The 16,829-nt window shown below is 35.9% G+C and overlaps 2 protein-coding genes across 2 annotated transcripts in view; one reads left to right on the forward strand and one right to left on the reverse strand.

The window, feature by feature from the left end:
• Positions 1-16,829, forward strand: part of LOC134846072 (large ribosomal subunit protein uL4-like) — a 252,836-nt gene that overhangs the window by 132,221 nt on the left and 103,786 nt on the right. The gene's annotated exons all lie outside the window — the stretch shown is intronic.
• LOC134846071 (ankyrin repeat domain-containing protein 36A-like) overlaps positions 1-16,829 on the reverse strand; it is a 124,429-nt gene that overhangs the window by 93,683 nt on the left and 13,917 nt on the right. The window contains exons 5-16 of the mRNA XM_063863265.1: positions 16,444-16,550; positions 15,653-15,769; positions 14,566-14,801; positions 14,309-14,364; positions 14,025-14,228; positions 11,453-11,501; positions 11,258-11,347; positions 10,603-10,698; positions 6,519-6,554; positions 5,616-6,342; positions 4,711-5,048; positions 2,708-2,888 (exon numbers count right to left, since the gene is read on the reverse strand). Of these exons, the coding sequence (XP_063719335.1) occupies positions 2,708-2,888; positions 4,711-5,048; positions 5,616-6,342; positions 6,519-6,554; positions 10,603-10,698; positions 11,258-11,347; positions 11,453-11,501; positions 14,025-14,228; positions 14,309-14,364; positions 14,566-14,801; positions 15,653-15,769; positions 16,444-16,550 (2,237 nt within the window). The remainder of the gene's footprint in view (positions 1-2,707; positions 2,889-4,710; positions 5,049-5,615; positions 6,343-6,518; positions 6,555-10,602; positions 10,699-11,257; positions 11,348-11,452; positions 11,502-14,024; positions 14,229-14,308; positions 14,365-14,565; positions 14,802-15,652; positions 15,770-16,443; positions 16,551-16,829) is intronic.

A 16,829-nucleotide genomic window follows, 5' to 3' on the forward strand; every position in this document is an offset into this window, starting at 1 on the left:
TAAGCAAGCAAATTGAGCTACGAAAAATTGAAATACTTCAAGCACTTTAATAGAACGAATCGAATAGTGAAATCTTAGTTTTTTAAGTCAGCTGTTCAAGCTATGAAACTTAGATCTTTCAACTTAACTTTAACTATTTAAGTGATGAACCATTGATGTTGTTTCAGGCAGCGAATAAATTTGCGGGACAGTTATGTTTTTTGAGCAAGCTATTCAACCAATGGAACTTTTTTGTTGTTTCATAGAGCGTATAGAGTTGCAAAAATTTTAAGGTTTTCTAAGCAAGTTATTCAAGCTACGAAATATTTAAGTTAATTCATAAGTTAATTGAATGAAAGCTTTTTACGCTATGAACCGTTGAAATACTTCAGGATACTTTGAGACGCATATCGGTTCACAAAAATTTTATTTCAGCAAAGTATTCATCCTATGAAATGTTTCAAGTTACTTCGTAGATGGATCAGTTCACAAAAAAGTTTGAATTATTTCAAGCTGTTTCAAGAAGCAAATCATTCAAGAAAACTTCAGTAAGCTATTCAACTAATGAAATGTTTTCATAGATCGAACCGCTTTGCAAAAAGTTTTTCAAAGCAAGCTATTCAAGCAAAGAACCTTTAAAATATTTCAATATATTTTCTAGACTGAATCGGTTCGCGAGGAGTTAAGTTTTTCTAAGGAAGCTACTCCAGCTCTGAAACTTTGAAATATTTCGAGTTTTTTCATAAAAAGCGAATTGGTTCGCGAAAAATTTGTTCGAAGCAAGCTAATCAAGCAATGAAAATTTGAAACCTTTCAAGTTAATTTATAGACTGAATCGTTTTGCGAGGAGTTTTTAAGTTTTCTTAAGGAAGCTACTCCAGCTCTGAAAATTTGAAACATTCCAAATTATTTCATAGACCGCAAATTGGTTTGCTAAAAACTAGTTTTTCTAAGCACGGTGATTGTTGTTTTTAGTTGATTCGTACCAGATTCAAAGAAATCCATAAACGCAAAACTTTGGACAAAAAGATGGCACGTACTGTCTAGCCTTGCAGTTGAACCGAGTTCATCGTTTTTCTCCGGACTTTTTTCGAAAAAAAACTATAGAATAATTAACGAACAACTTTATATTCAGGGATATTCCAGACATTAGAATATTCGATGATTGTTCTGATCTGAGCCTTCTCAAACGTTGTGCTCGGTGGTATTTCTTAACCATTGCGCCTTATGACTACAAATAACATGTCAATCGATTATTATATAGATAGATAATGAACAATAGTACCGAGAGAAGTCGCTCGGATATCGCTGCTAGAATTACAAGCATCACAACGCAAAGTCGAAGCATTGCAAGCTACCGAAAAGAAACAGACAGAAATTACTATTATGAGAAAAAAAATCGATAAAAAATGAATTTTTTTTTGATTAAATGAAGAAATCATTCTGAAAGACAGCCGAGACACACATCCAATCATTAAATCAGCTTTTAAAAACATTTACGGAGCAGCCAAAAAACTCATTTGGAATGCGAACACTGCAGCAAAAATAAGAAAAATTAAAGCCAACAGACAGTTCGAAAAGAGTCAGTGAACGCAAAACGGGCAAAAAACTTCAACTTTCGAATCACAAAGTAGAAAAAAATAATGCCATGAAACTCTTTCAAGTTCAAGAGCAATTAAGGACAGCTTGTTTTTTGTTTAAAAAAATCAATTAGAGAGAAATGCATCAATAGATAAAGTTTTTAATCCGCTGAGAAATTTAAACCCAAAAAACCACTTTCAGAACTAAAAGTCAATTATGTTTTTCGGGGTCTTCGTATTTTTGCTTTTCGATTGTGAAGTTTGCCTTCATTTCAACCAAAAAAGTATAAAAGACTCAGAAATCAAAAGTCAAACCCTAAAAAATCAATTTTTTTGCGACTCTTTCCTGAAAAAAAACCAAGACCTTTATAAAAGTATTGACTTCGTTCATGACTCTAAAAATGCCAATAGAAATTGTTGTCACAAAAATTTTGTTTAGCTATTCAGTTTTAGAACTTAAAATTTTCTACACATGCCGATAAAATAACCTTTATAATGAAAAAAAATAATGACAGAAAAAAGAACTTATAAAGAATCCGAGTTGGAAAGTTGACGAATAAACAGGACGACCGCCAACAATAGTAAGAAATTTTTCAATCAAAAAAATCTCCTTGCACCGTAATTTAAGCCAATAAAAAATGAACCGACAAACGAATTCAATTTCTATAAGCCGACAAAAAAAGACAATTCAATATTTTTAGGAAAAGATCAGCTTGCTGCTACATACGTATAAAAACAAAGTCCCACCGAAAAAGCCTTTTCAGTATGCCGTATTACTGCTGTCCGTTGTTAACCAAAAACAGCCCTCAGAGAGTTGGAAAAGATGCAATATACACAAGAAAACAGAAAACTACAGACTCCTTTTTTGAAGCTCTTTGAACTTGCTGGGAAATCTTTAATTAAAATCCATTTCGAAATTAGAAATCGAGTTTTGTGACCCTTTCACTTTTCCTGTTCGATAGTGGAGTTTGCCTTGCTTTTAACAAAGGAAATGAGCTGAATTTCTTTTAAAAAATCAAAAGCCAAATTGCAAAATATCATATTTGAGCCTGAACAAATTTTTTTAAGACTTTTCCTGAAAAACCCAAAAGTCATCACGACCTATATATGAGTCTGAACTACGTTCATCGAATCATAAAAAATCTTACATTTCTTTCTCTCGTTGCCGTTGTTTCTCCAACTCATCCTGGGCAGCAGTCTCGTCCTCGGAAGAATCAAAATAGGTACTAGTCAATGGGTACTCTTTGTCCTTGTCTCCTTTCCCATTGGGCTGCTGTGAAGCTGAGTTTTTATCTGTTCCAAAGGAGAAATCTTCTGACTCGTCGTAATCTGCAATCAAACCTAGCTTTATTTTTGCATGTTTTATCAAAAAAACTGTTTAGTTTTATTACACCGGGTGCTATATTTTTTAAATCATTTTATACAGAGGCGAAGCTGCATTTCGCAACATGCAAAAAAATTGGCTCTAAAAATGAAAAAGGAGGGACAAGATAAAACTTTGTGCCCGATACGTACTCCCGACCTAGAGATGTGTACGTCTTAGCATCTGCGACATTGCCACTTAACAATAGTTTACACAGAGGCGAAGTTGCACTTCGCATACACAAGCAAAAATGTGACCGATAACGCTACTGGGAAAAACTGAATGAGTAAAACTTTGAGTCTACAAAATTTCCTGATTCCTTCTCATAATTGGGAAAATTCGCTTATGCAAAAATTCTTACCTTATAAAACGAGCAAAAAATAGGAGACCACCACTTGTACAGAGAAGATACACAACATATTTTCTTTCGAGGAAACCATTCATCTTTTATTTGGCAGGGTTGTTTTGAGGGTAAGTTTAACATAGCCAGTAGGAAAAAGTCAATGACCGCAATGAAAACAAAAATGGACTTGTTTTCAGTAACAAATTACAACATATCTAATAATGCAAAAGTGTCACCAAATCAAGGAGGACTTTTATTTGCGACTTCGGTTGGAAAAAAATGGATACCGTTAACATGACACAACGCTCCGTTTGTGTAAAAGGTTATTCATTTTAAATTGTCTGTAAATGAAATAACCCAATCCAATTGAGTTATTCAAGGAAATCTGTAAATAAACCACCTAAATGGAGCGCTATTATCTTTTTTGGCGATTGAAAACAATTTTTCTGTAACGGTTTTCTCTCGTACGAGGTTTGATTTTCGCCAGTGGATTTTTTTTAAGTTGTCGAGCTCCTCATAAATCAAAAATAGCGCACTCGGAATCGTTGAGCAAGATGCACAACCTTTTCTCTAACTTTATATCGTTGGATCAACCGTAAAAATTCCCCTCTAATCGATTTAGGGGAGATAAAATACTGGTTTTTGATATATCAACTTTGAGGGCAAATTAAATTGATCAAATTTATCAAAAAAAAATAATTCAAAAATAGCTATGAATAATAATTTGGTTAACTAACAGTATAAAATAGGTATTTGAAACGTTTTCTCGAGCAGTCTATTCAGTGCTTTTGTTTGAAATGAATATTTTATACGAAATCAATTTTCAGCACTAATACGTGGCTACGGGGGCAGATTCTACGGTAGGTTACTTAGAGGGGTGATTTTACGGTTGATCCCTATCGTTTGTTGAAGTCTTAAATTGTTTCAGAAAATAGGAAAAGTCCCCTATCTCTTGCATGCATCGGCTCTACTTGAAATCTGCATGCATCAAAATTAGAAAACAGAAGCAATAAAATAAGAAAACTACTCAAGCGGTACAATTTTTGTCCTTTTATAGACTAAAAACTGATATCATTGACTCGATTAGATCACAAGTTATGAGTATTCTCGTCGAATAATCACATAAAATTGGTATATTGAAAAAGTAAGCAAATATATTAGTATAACTAGTTAGTCTAATCGGCGCCGGACTATTCAAAATTACCACGCATATTTAAACAGAGTTAAAAAGCAATCTAAAATTAATACTTAATCAAACTTGTTAAATAACAGATCAAGCAATATCAGAACAAGTGACTAAATAATCCAAAATTATAACAAGTGATTAAATAATCCAAAATTAAAGTGCAGAAACGCTCGCTCAAATTGCGCTTTTAATCGATAAAAACAGTTAGAAACACACCAAGGAAAAAGATTAAGATTCAGGTTATTTAGGTATACAATACCCTTTTTAGCCTTTCCAGCAGCTTTGTTGCTTCTAGGAAGCGCTTTAGGAGTGTCAGCCATATTCTTTTCCATGTCAAATCCTCCTTTTTGTTCAGTTTCTTGATCCGTTGCTCGACCTGCGAACTCCAAGTCCTTAATCTCCTCTTGAGGACTACTACCGTCACATACACTCATAGACACTGTTTGACTTCTGGTTCCACTAGCCTGCAACTTCATCCGCTCTTTCAGTCTCTCCTCTTTGTTAGCTGCACTAGTGCCACTATCGAATGAAGTGATTGGCTTGAGAACTGGCTTCGCTCTGGGAGATAGCTGGTCTTCTTGGCTACTCAGGCTGCATCTGTTTTTATGCACAGATAACAGTAGACACAATTGCTTTAGAATGGTTCATAAACGTTTCTTCTTCCGGCTTACCATATATGGACTGCTTCAACTCAAGATTGGTTTTAACCAAAAACGAAATGATTCGGTTACACCAGGGACTTAACACTACACTTTGGCAGAAGTTCGGCCCCAATAAACAATTTTAGGAGCCCGTTTTTTCCCTGAGGGACCCTATTTTTTCTTAAGGCCCTCTTAAACTTAATAACTGTAAATTAATGAGAAAGCTCTAGCCAAAAAGCGATATTTTGGTCGCAACCGTTAAGATAATGCACAAAACGGTTTTTCCGGACTCTTTCCAAAAACTAGTTGTCGACAAAATTAAGTCTTTTCAGATCGTTTTAGAAGACTTCAAAAATCAATTTGCTTGATCTCATAAAGTGAATCTACTAAGTGAACCTTTCGTGCAACGAAAATTAAACACTGATACCAAAAGAGCGAAATAAAAAAACTACCGCAATTGCTTAATCTTAGTTTTCATTCTCGGAACATTTGTGTCAGTTATTTTCCGGGGCTACAACCGCACCTGCTTTTCGTCCTCTGGTCCGATGCCAGGGGCGGCAACTGCCTCGGAGAAGTGACCCGGGGATACTCCGGACCCAGAAGGTCCTTTATGCTCTGGTTCAGTCGCTCTTCTTCATCTTCTTCTTTAGCATTTTCATCAGCTTCATTTTCAGAACCTGACTCAGTGAGGTCAAAGTTCAGCTCATCAAACGTCTCCGACGCCTGCCTGTTCGGAACTTTCTTTACTTTCTCAATTTCGTTGTTCATTCTATCTGCACTTTTTGCCACTTCAGTTTTATTCATATTATAACTATTTGAATTGTCAACATTTTCCTGCTTTTTCAGCTGAACTGCATTTTTGTTTTGGCTCAAGGTCGCTCCATTATTCAGCTGGACATCGGAAAATATGTCATCATCATCTGAGAAGCTGCAATCAAAATCCAAGTCCAAACTGTTTTTACGTTCTGCTTTCATTTCTGGCTTCGAACTTCGGTTTGGAGCTGAATCGCCACCCACCATATTTACACCATCGTCATCTTCATCATCTTTATGACTATTGTTTTTGTTGTCTGATTGTTTATTTACATTCTGTACACCATTATTATTTACATCTTCACCATCCTTGCTTACATTTCGCACATCGCTTTTTACATTATTTACATTCTTCTGTACATGTGATGAACTCGGTTCTTCGTCTCCACGTGAAGTTGCATGGTCGGTTAGTATTTCAGAAGATAGATTTGCATTAGCTGAAATTGAAAAAGAGAAATTGTGAGTCAGAACAGAGAAACAAACCATGGATTGGAGTGAACGTTGAGAGTGGTTATTAAAAAAAAGAACAATAACAGTTAATCAGATTAAGAAGAGATTTTTGGAGGCAGTCTTTAAAAAACGTATCAAAAATGAGTGTTTGATTTTTACTAACCTAAATGCGCCTTTCCGTTTGCTACAATCTTCACATCTAAAACAAAGAAGTAGTCTTTAAAAGGTTTAATTAAACACAGAGGCGAAGTCGAGCTTCGCACCACATAAGTCGAAAAAAAAAGTTAAATGTTAAAAAAAACAAAGTCAACCAAATTTGTCGTATGTCTCGATAAAAAACAACTAGGGTGCCAGCTACAGCTGTAGGTACGCGTTTTATATTGAATGAATTTGCTATACTGATGCGACACGAAAAATGTGTTTTCAAAAATTGGACTTTGCATAATACTTTAGTTGTTTCTACCAAAATAGGAGTAAAAAAATTTGAGATAATAAATTTTCTCAAGGAGATCACATTTATCTTACAAAACATATGAGGAGTCGCCGCTTAAATTGAACTATTCAACTCAGATTTAATTGTGTAAATTTTAAGATAATTCAAAAAGTTTCTATAAAACGATCAAAAAACGTTCCAAAATCCATTACTTTTTCTTCAAAAGCAGGTTGTGGCCGCTTAAGCAGAGAAGATTCCCAAAACCGTCTTTCTCGATTGAACACAACCTGAGAATTGGCACGGTAGTTCGGCCAATTATAAAGGTAGACTTTCAACAACCTGTTTTTTTGATTAAACCTATAGTATCAGTTTTGGCAGGATAGTTAGCGAAAAAAAATCCAAACAAACGGTCAACAAATCAGAAACTTGAAATTTCCGAGATTTACAGCTTTTTGACTGAGAAAAAGGGCGTAACCGCTTATGCAGAAGGGATTCACGCAACCTGTTTAATCGATTGAATCCAAAATCTCGGATTTAGAAGAGTAGTTCTCGAGAAAAGTAAAAAACTTTAAAAAGAACGGCCAAAAAATCAAAATTTGATTTTTCCGAGGGCTCTTTCTTTAGGTGTCAACAAAATTCGGTCGTAGTCGTATAATCAAATGAGCTTCCCACAACTCGTTCTTTGAATCGAACCCAAAATCTCATATATGGCAGGGTAGTTTCTGACAATGTTCAAACAGTTTGAAAAAACGGTCAAAACAATCACAAGCTTTACTTTTCAAAGGGCGATAACTTTTAGTGTGATGAATTTCTTGGGTGCCCGCTAATTCAGGGGAGCTTCCCACAACCCGATATCTCCACAGAACCCAAAAAATCAGATTTGAAAGGTTATGTTTCAAGAAAAGTCAAAAAGATTCACAAAACGGTCAAAAATTAAAAACTTGACTATTCTGAGGGCTATAACTCTCTGAGTAAAAAATTTTTGGGGGAGCCGCTAATGCAGGGAGCTTTTCAAAAATGTTCTATTTATTGAAACCAAAAAACTCAGATTTGAGATGCGTAGTTTTCGAGAAAACGAAAAAAATCAAACTTATGGGTCAAATTTTTCCCACAGACTTTTTCGAAGGCTGTAGACAGAGAGGTCGAGTAGAAAGGGGAGTACGCAGGGGAGCAGGCGGTCTTGGAATTGATACCCCCTTTTTTGAAACCAGCTGAAGTTTCTGAGAAATAAAGATTTTCCAATAATTTGGAAATAATTTTCCATAACGAAAAAAGAAAACCGATTGGTTAGCATACAATCAAAATGAAAAAGTCTGAGGGGAGTGTTAAAACTATGTTCCCCTTAAAACGACCCAAAATTAGGCCATCAGTCGATGTAAAATAGCCCAAAATATTTTGGACAGAGGATTTTTTTTTGCGAAACAAAGGAAACATGAAGTCAAGGTGAGTAAAATTACAAATTATAGGAGTAAATCAAACACTAAAAGCAACATTAAAGAAAAATGCGTGCAGCAAAAAAAATTCAAGATGTGACAACTAAGGCGACAACAGACAAATAATAAGCCGACGATTTTATTTGAAACAGAATATTTCCTGTTTGAAAAAAGAACAGATCCTGGTCAGATTCGAACCCCGGACCTTTGCCGTCCTAGGCATATTTGTTACCTCTAGGCTAAGTTGGCCGGGAACGCATAGACATTTGAATTCAGTGTGAGCCAAGATATCAGTGACTCTATTAAACATGTTGTTAACCCGAAAAGAAACTATATTCCGGTTTGATAATGCTTGCTTATCGCAAGCGTAATAAAGGGATCACTTCCATAAGATCTTCAAGATCTACACAAACATGTAGCATATTTTTGTGAATGGAGCACAAGTGGTGGCCAGTGGGCGCGCAGAAATTTTTCAAGAGAGTTCGGTTTGAAAAAAAAGTAAACATTTTTGTTTAGGTCAGCCAACTTGATTTTTGAAAAAACAGGCTAAAATGACGTTTTGAGTATTTTTAAAAATATTTGACCAAAAAATGAGTTTTTTTTGGCGCGCGCTCTCCTTAAATTTATTTTTATTGGAGCCAAAGACGCCTTTGGAAAATGTTTGATGTTGGCCAGCCAAAAATCGATCTCGTAAAAGTAAACCAAAGGGGAACCCTTCGGGAAAATGTGGCAACCAGTATTGAGAGGGTGGACCGGTCCCATCCCTCCCCCTTTGGCATGCTACTGGTGGTGGTTTATGCCAAAAAAGACCAGAGCTCTTCTTATAAGATTGAATGATATTACAACAACGCAGAAAAAATGCTTCAACTACATGAAAAATGTCTTCGCTGATTCATGTTTAGTAGGTAAAATAACAAATTTTTCCGTTTGTGAAATCAGAATGTGCAGAAACACTTTCGGAGAACGATTGCTAATTTTCATTGAAGATAATATATTTAAGTAGAAATGATCCATATAAAGGCGCATCTGCACTACGGAAAACCAGCAAAATATAACATTTTGAACCGTCACCAATCCCCCTTCCACCCCTCACAAACGCTGTTACACACCGAAGAAACCTTCCTTATTCCCTCCTCGCTCGCACATTTTTTCATCCGCCAACAAGAAGTTTTTACACAGAGGCGAAGTTGCACTTCGCATACACAAGCAAAAATATGACCAATAACGCTACTGTGAAAAACTGAATGGATAAAACTTTGAGTCTACAAAATTTCATAAGTGACGCTCGCCAATTATGAGTCTACATAATTGCTAAGTGACGCAAGCCATTAATGACACATTAGCAGTACCAGTCAATTTGAAAAAAAAACTTACCAACTAACACGCCTCAATTTATAGCACGGGCGCAACTTAACTAGCTTACGAAAAACTTAATTATCAACATCCGACCCTGCCAGGGGTCGAACCCTCTTATTTTGTTGCTGGTCTCCTTCCCTACCTCTAGGCTACGGAACCATGATGCCTTAAGCTAAAGTGCTATTTGTAATTTAATAGCCTGTGTTAATATCCTTAGCATTGGCTGTACTTAATAGCTGGATCAAAATGAACACATTTTGTCGCAACAATTGCATCGCAACAATATTTGCGACTTAGGTTGGAAAAAAAGAAAGTTCATACTATACCACAAGCTATGCTTGTGTAAAAAGAAGAAAACATAGCTAACAAACACAGTTGGAAAAGTCATGAACGCAATTAAACAGAAAAAAAATACAGATATTTGTTTTTTTTTTAAAACTCAACTTCCGAATTTCCTTCTGAAAATTAAAATCGAAATTAAAAACCGGTTACGTTTTTCTGGACCTTAGCGTTTTTTTTCTGCTCGATAGTGGAGTTTGCCTTTCTTTTAACAAATAAAATAAACGACTTGAAAATAAGTAATATCGCGTAAAATCAGTTTAGAACCAAATACTAGTCACTTACAATTTGAACAAAACATGCTATTAAACTGCAAACAGTGTGCAATAAAAACTGCCACCAAAATTAGCACTTTTATTTGCAAGTTATTTTAGAAAAAAAAAACATAGTTCGTCATATGACGCTACGCTCGCTAGCTCGATTGCGTTAATAAAATGAGTTTTCCAAAAGTGCTCAAAATTCGTCCATTGCACTAATCTTACAACAGAGCGCTCAAGGATATAAGTCCTAAGAACAAAGTTGTTCGTGGAAAAATTTCCGTACCCGAATTCAATACACTTATTCTCGTGTATTTAGATTATATAGCTTGCTTATTTCTATTAACAATAGAGGTTACTTCTAGGACTAAAAAGTGTTGCCCCAGTCTCAAGCTACAAGAAAGGTTTTAAGTAGGCCATTTGGCTCACCTGAAGAGTGTGTATGAGTTGATTTTGGATTGTTCATCTCTCCCTCCTTGTCTGCATGTGACTTCAATTCAGTATCAGTGTCGCCCCAGTGGGAATCTGACAAAAATACAGCCTCATTAAAACAAACGTTTACAATTGTTGTTGTTTAAGCTAAACCACTATTAAAGGATTGCCTCTCTACCGAACCAACTTTCAATCAATTTTCGTTCAATTCTATAGAAATTTGCAGAAAGCGCTTCAAGTCAAGCACAACTTGTTTTCTAACACATAGCCAACAGGCAGTTGGAAAAATGTCAACGAACAAACTTCGACTCACGGGTTTCATAAAAATATAAATACCAGTTTAAGGCCATTCAATTTTCAAACGAAATGATAGACAGTTTTTTCACATAATAGCAATTCACGTTTTCGAGTCATTTGAACTTTCGTAATTGCAGAGCATGAATTGCCTGCCTTCCTTTTAGCAAACTAATTTGAATTGAACTTAAAAGCCGAACCGCCAAAAAACAAATTTGAGCTGAATTTGAACAAAATATAGATTTTTTCCTGAAAAAAAAACAAAAAAATCATCACGACCTAATTTCATGGTTAGAGCCCTAATTCGTCTCTTGCAACTACAAGCAAAACTCAATAATTCATCAGTTACGCGACTGACCATCATCAATTTCAGAGATTGTTCTCCCAATGACATTGTTCGCAAGAGAGCCAAAAGACCCGATCCGGTTTGGTTTACTCGCTTCTCCACCTAAAATACACGACCTCACGTTAAAATAAATACTTTCCAATGACAATTCCTTCAAAAATAAAGATTATTATCAAACTATAGCTAAAATGAGTTCGGTAAACTTACCAGTTTTCCCATCTGTTGTATCTCCATTCTCTACGTAGTTTGTCAGCACCTAAGCCAAAACACGTCTTTAAACTACTGTATTCTTCAATCTCAAAATATAGTCAATCACACAGAAGCAAAGCTGCTCTTCGCATAAAAAGCAAAAAACTGAAAACATGTAAACCTCAAAAACTTCAGAAAAAAAATCAAACCCGGACCTCTAGATAAAACAGCAAGTGTAAACATAGCGAACTAACAGTTGGAAAAAAGTAATTAACGCAAGGAAACTGAAAAAACTGACTTGTTTTTTCAAGAGCCTTCAACTTTCGAACTCCAAAGAAAAAAATAGATGCCCTTTAAGCTCTTTGAATTTCTAAAACAATTTATGATTGGCGCTTTTGATAACATGAACCCAACTTGAGAAAACTGGATCAATAGGTAAAGTTTTTATTCCGCTGGGAAATCTTAAAAATAAATTCTACTTTCGAAACTAGAAATCGACGTTTTTTCGCGCCATCTTCACGTATTTGGAGATTGCTATTTACGTCACTTTCAGCAGATGAATTTCAATTGAACTCAAAAAGTGCATTATACCTACATGCATCAATATTTTAAGCATTTTTCCTGAAAAAAAACAAATCAGCACGACCTATATAAGTGTATTCACTACGTTCATTACTCTTAATAATTTTCCGATTTCAACATTTTTTTAAATTTCAAATTAAAAATTGGTACTTTTCCTTAGAGTTATCCCTTTTATAGAACTGCATATTCATTGGGAATTCCGTAACTTAAGTCCAATTTTGAAACTTGAAGACATTCACGTTTTTCGTGACCTTTTGCAGTTCGATAGTGGAGTTTGCCTTCATTTACACTAGCAAGAACACGGCAAAAAGCACTCTAGAAAAAGCAATAAAAAATAGAAATAAGCCTCGAATTAGCAAAAATTTGACTAGGTCTAGGATTCGATCTGCGATCTACTGCAATCAAGAGCTTTTGAGTCTCATTCACCAGCCTTTCAGCCACGCACGCTTAAATACCGACAAACACTAGTCACGAACAAAGCAGCTCCATATGCTAATAAATTGCCAATGCCATTCAGCGAAGTGGCACCAAATACAAATAGACTCAATTTTTCAAGTATTAATTAGGAATGGAACAAACTGAATGCACCCACACTAACTTTGCAATTAACAAATCGCAAAGCATAAAGCCACATTAAGTATAATTTTAAGTATAAGAGATACATTGAGTTAGAAAAAGTCATAAATCGAGTTTTTCTTTAAGTTATCTTTGAAACAAATAGCTTTTTCCGGTTCATTTGTTGAAATAAAAACGCATCAGCTGTGTTAACTTACTACTATTCTAATGCCAAAGCACATGCTATCAAAAAGCTGTTCAGGTGCCCCGAAAATGGCACCAATATTTGAGACGTACGTTAGAAAAAAAGAAGGTTCTTAATAAAACACTAAGCTGACGCTAGTGTAAACAGTGGACCAATAACCATGAGTCAAACCGCAAAAAAAACGATTCTAAATCATACTTGACAAATCAAAACTTGCAGAATTTTCCATTATAAAATAATCATAAAAAACCGTTTCAGATTACATAAATGGAATTTTAAAAAAACGGAAACTGAACCGGCGTAACGAGGATGGAAACCGCACATTCGAAAAAAAAATCCAATTTTTCAGAACCTTTTTTTTGAAATTATAGCCTACAGACAGTTGGAAGAGTCGATGAACGCAAATAAGCAAAACATACTGACTTGTTTTTTAACAAATCTCAACTTTCAAATTTCAAAGAAAAATTAGCTTACCTCAAAGCTTTTAGAATTTATAAAACAAATTATGATTGACACTGCATAAGACTAACCCAACTTGATAAAAATGGATCAATGGGGAAAAAATTCTCTTCTGCGAAATCTGAAAACTGAATCCCACTTTCCAAACTAGAAGTCAATCACGTTTTTCCTATCTTTTAAAACGTTGCTGTTCGATAGTGGAATTTGCCTTCCTTTTAAAAAGGAAATGAACTGAACTTAGAAAACAATCAAAAATAAAACCGCGAAAAAGTAAATTTGAGCCTCAACATATTTTAAGACTGTTCCTGAAAAAAAACTCATCGCGCCTACCTATATAAGAGTCTGAACTACGTTCATCGACTCTAAAAACAATTTCTTCCTAAATCGAGCTCCACCTAACTACTACCTACAAAAACAACAGAAAACAAATAAAATTATTCTACATCATACTTTGTAAAAATTACAAATGGAAAAATCTTCAACTATAAAAAAAACTATTATTATCTTCAATTACAATAAAACTCATGTTTAAAAAAAACTAGTATGGAAATTGTGAACCCGAAAAAAACTTAAAAACCATTTCTGCCGGAAACGATCTCCATTATAACTACCTAACCTAAATGCTGGTAGCTTCACTTAAACTTTCAGGAAATTGAGCATGGCACCAGTCTGCACATTTAGTTTATCATTCCTACAAAATTTACCTGTGTGAACATTTACGGGGAAAAATCTAGTACCCGTTTGCAACAGCCTTGCTGATCTCACGGGTACATAGGTTTGGAAACTTACAGGCTTGGATTTTTCACGTTTGTTGTTTCCAAAATTGAGCGACAACGAGTCATCGTCGTCGAATGAACCGAATCCATCCGACAGTTGTCGTGGAGACAATTGAGGGTCCGGGCCATTCTCCACTTCGTCTTTTTCTGGCGAGAGGCTTTCGGAAGTCACCTTGTTGTTTGCAGATTTACTTATATTTATGCCCTCAGAGTCGTCCTAAAGATAAATTTTAACTAAAAATCTGTTTGGAGCTATTAGGTATGAGCTGTTCAATTAAGATGAGGATTATTACTCGCCTCTGACTCGGAGTCAGATCCAAACCAACGTGCATCAGCGTCTTCGTCGTCGTTACCTGAAAAAAAGATGGATTTTATTAAACTGGTACGGAAACAATTTCAAGAAAATGAAATAATCAAAAGTTCACGTGTGAGTTTCAAATAAGGTTTTAGCTATCAGGAGGAAATATTTGAAGCATTAACTGTTTTTTATACTATTTTTTCTTTGAAAAGGGGAACCCACTCAAGGAAATGCTTCAATCTAAAACCAGATGTACCATTATTCTGTGTATCTTTCTTCTCCTTGTGGCCATTGTGTTCCTTCGGTGGATTTGAGGCCGATTCTCCAACTTGCTCCTCATCCACCTCAGTATCTTTTCCTTCTTCTTGCTGTCTTTCTTCTTCATTTTCGCCTTCGAGTGTATTGCTGCTGCTGGCATGTCTGCCTCCTTGCATTTCGTTTTCCTTGCCCTTCAGGTACTTGTGGATGTCCTTATAGCCGTTCATCTGGGCCCTGTCAACAGGAAAAAATCAATTGAAGCAATCGATGTCCCAAGTACTAGAATTTTTAAAACTACCGTATCAGAGTTGTTCTCCGATATTTAATTAATACAACCACTCGGTTCTTTTTGAAATCCCATTGAACACTTCGAATCAGGCGCGGATCTAGAAATTTCTCGAGGGGGGCGGATTTTCAAAAAAAAAAATTTCGACTTTTTTTTAGGTTGACCAAATTGATTTTCTGAGGTCTTCCAAATCACTATAAAGACCCTATTTTGACCAATTTTCTACGGCGTTTTTTGGCACTTTTTGGAAAATGTTGACCAAAAAATCGCGTTTTTTTGGCGCGCGATCCCCCCTCAAAATTAGTATATTTGGCGCCAAAGGCGCCTTTAGAACATTTTTAGGTTCCGTCACCAAAAAAGGATATCTCAAAATAGTACAAAGGGAGGACCCTTTGGGTCGTCGGGGGTCGAATCCCTGAGGGGGAGGGGCATCAGCCCCCCCCCCCCCCCCCAAATCCGCTACTGTTTGAATGTTAGTAAGAGATAAAGACACTTCTTCACATTCAGACAAGCTTCAAGCCCTTAATGTCATTTTGTAATTAATGAGTTAACCACTGAGTTGAATTGCGTCTGATTGGACTTTGCTTTTCTTCACCGTAATTCAACAACGATAAGTCCATCAGTCGCATGTTAAAGAGAACACTTTTATCTTCCTAACAAGCCTTCCTAATGTACATTATAATAAAAACCTAACCCTATAATTGAACAATGGGGATGGGATGGAGGTTTGAATTACAAGCAATATCTGAAATATGGTACGTACCCCCCTTACATGGTACGAATCTGCCAAATGTACTACCTGTCGCATGCAGTCCATCCATCAGCGTCCTTGAGGAGTACCTCTGCATGGCCGCCCTCCACTAATGCGGACACCACTTCCCCATAGCCCTGCTCGGCCGCCAGAATGAGAGGAGTCCTAACAACCACATCATTACCATATCATTCTAGGAGACATTAAAACCAAATAAATACGAGCATGTATCGTACGCGAGTAGGTTTCTTTTTTTTCATGTTCGCACTCCCCTCGCAAAACAGAAAAATAAATGCTATATTATGGGTTCTACCCCCCCCCCATAAGTAGTTTCAAAGTTGGTTCAAGAGTGACCATCCCGACCACTATCAACTTTTCCCGAATGAAAATTCTTCCTTGCGTCAATAAAACTCTTCATTAAATATATCTAGATCAAAACTGATTTATTTTCTATTTTCAAAGAATCACATCTAAATCAAAATTGTCTTCATGTTGACAAAAAATCGCCTGGCGAGTATTTCCGGTCTTCAATAAAACATATCATTATGAAAACCTTTTCAGTCATGAGAGACTCTAGAAAATTAGGAGTCCGCAAGATTAATGAAACCTTACGCTAATAAATGTTCAAGTGAAAACCAAGTTCCGTCCCAAACGACGTTATCATAGAGAAAAAAAATGTTGTTGTTGTTGACAGAGATGAGTAAGCTGCGCTGAGTGTTATATTGGTGTTATATCCATTATCAGTTGTAATTGCGACCAGTATCTGACAGAATTGTATTGAAAATTGAACATCACAGCCAAAATGGAGTAACAAATGGAGGACGTGACTTTCAACTCACTTGAGGTTTCTGTTCTGCACATTTGCATCTGCCCTCTGAGCCAGCAGGACTGAACAAATTGACAGGTAGTTGTTCTCACAAGCAATATGCAGTGCAGTGTTACCATCCTGAAACCAAAAACGGAATAACTAATTAAACAAGACCTGCTGATTGCTTTGCAAGTAGCACAGAATTTTCCGACCACATAAACCACACAAAATTTAACAAAATGACACAACCATTCAGAAAAAAAATTGGAGCCAAAATTCTTTTAACACTCATTGACGGTCTTGTTACGGTGCACGTGGTCCCGGCAAATTCTCGTTGTATGCAAATTTACCATTAACAATGAGAAATAAACTTTTTCTTTCTTTCTTTCTTTTAAAATTGTGTTCTGGGACAAACAA

The sequence above is a fragment of the Symsagittifera roscoffensis genome, chromosome 5, assembly GCF_963678635.1.
Source record: "Symsagittifera roscoffensis chromosome 5, txSymRosc1.1, whole genome shotgun sequence".
Lineage (NCBI taxonomy): Eukaryota > Metazoa > Xenacoelomorpha > Acoela > Convolutidae > Symsagittifera > Symsagittifera roscoffensis.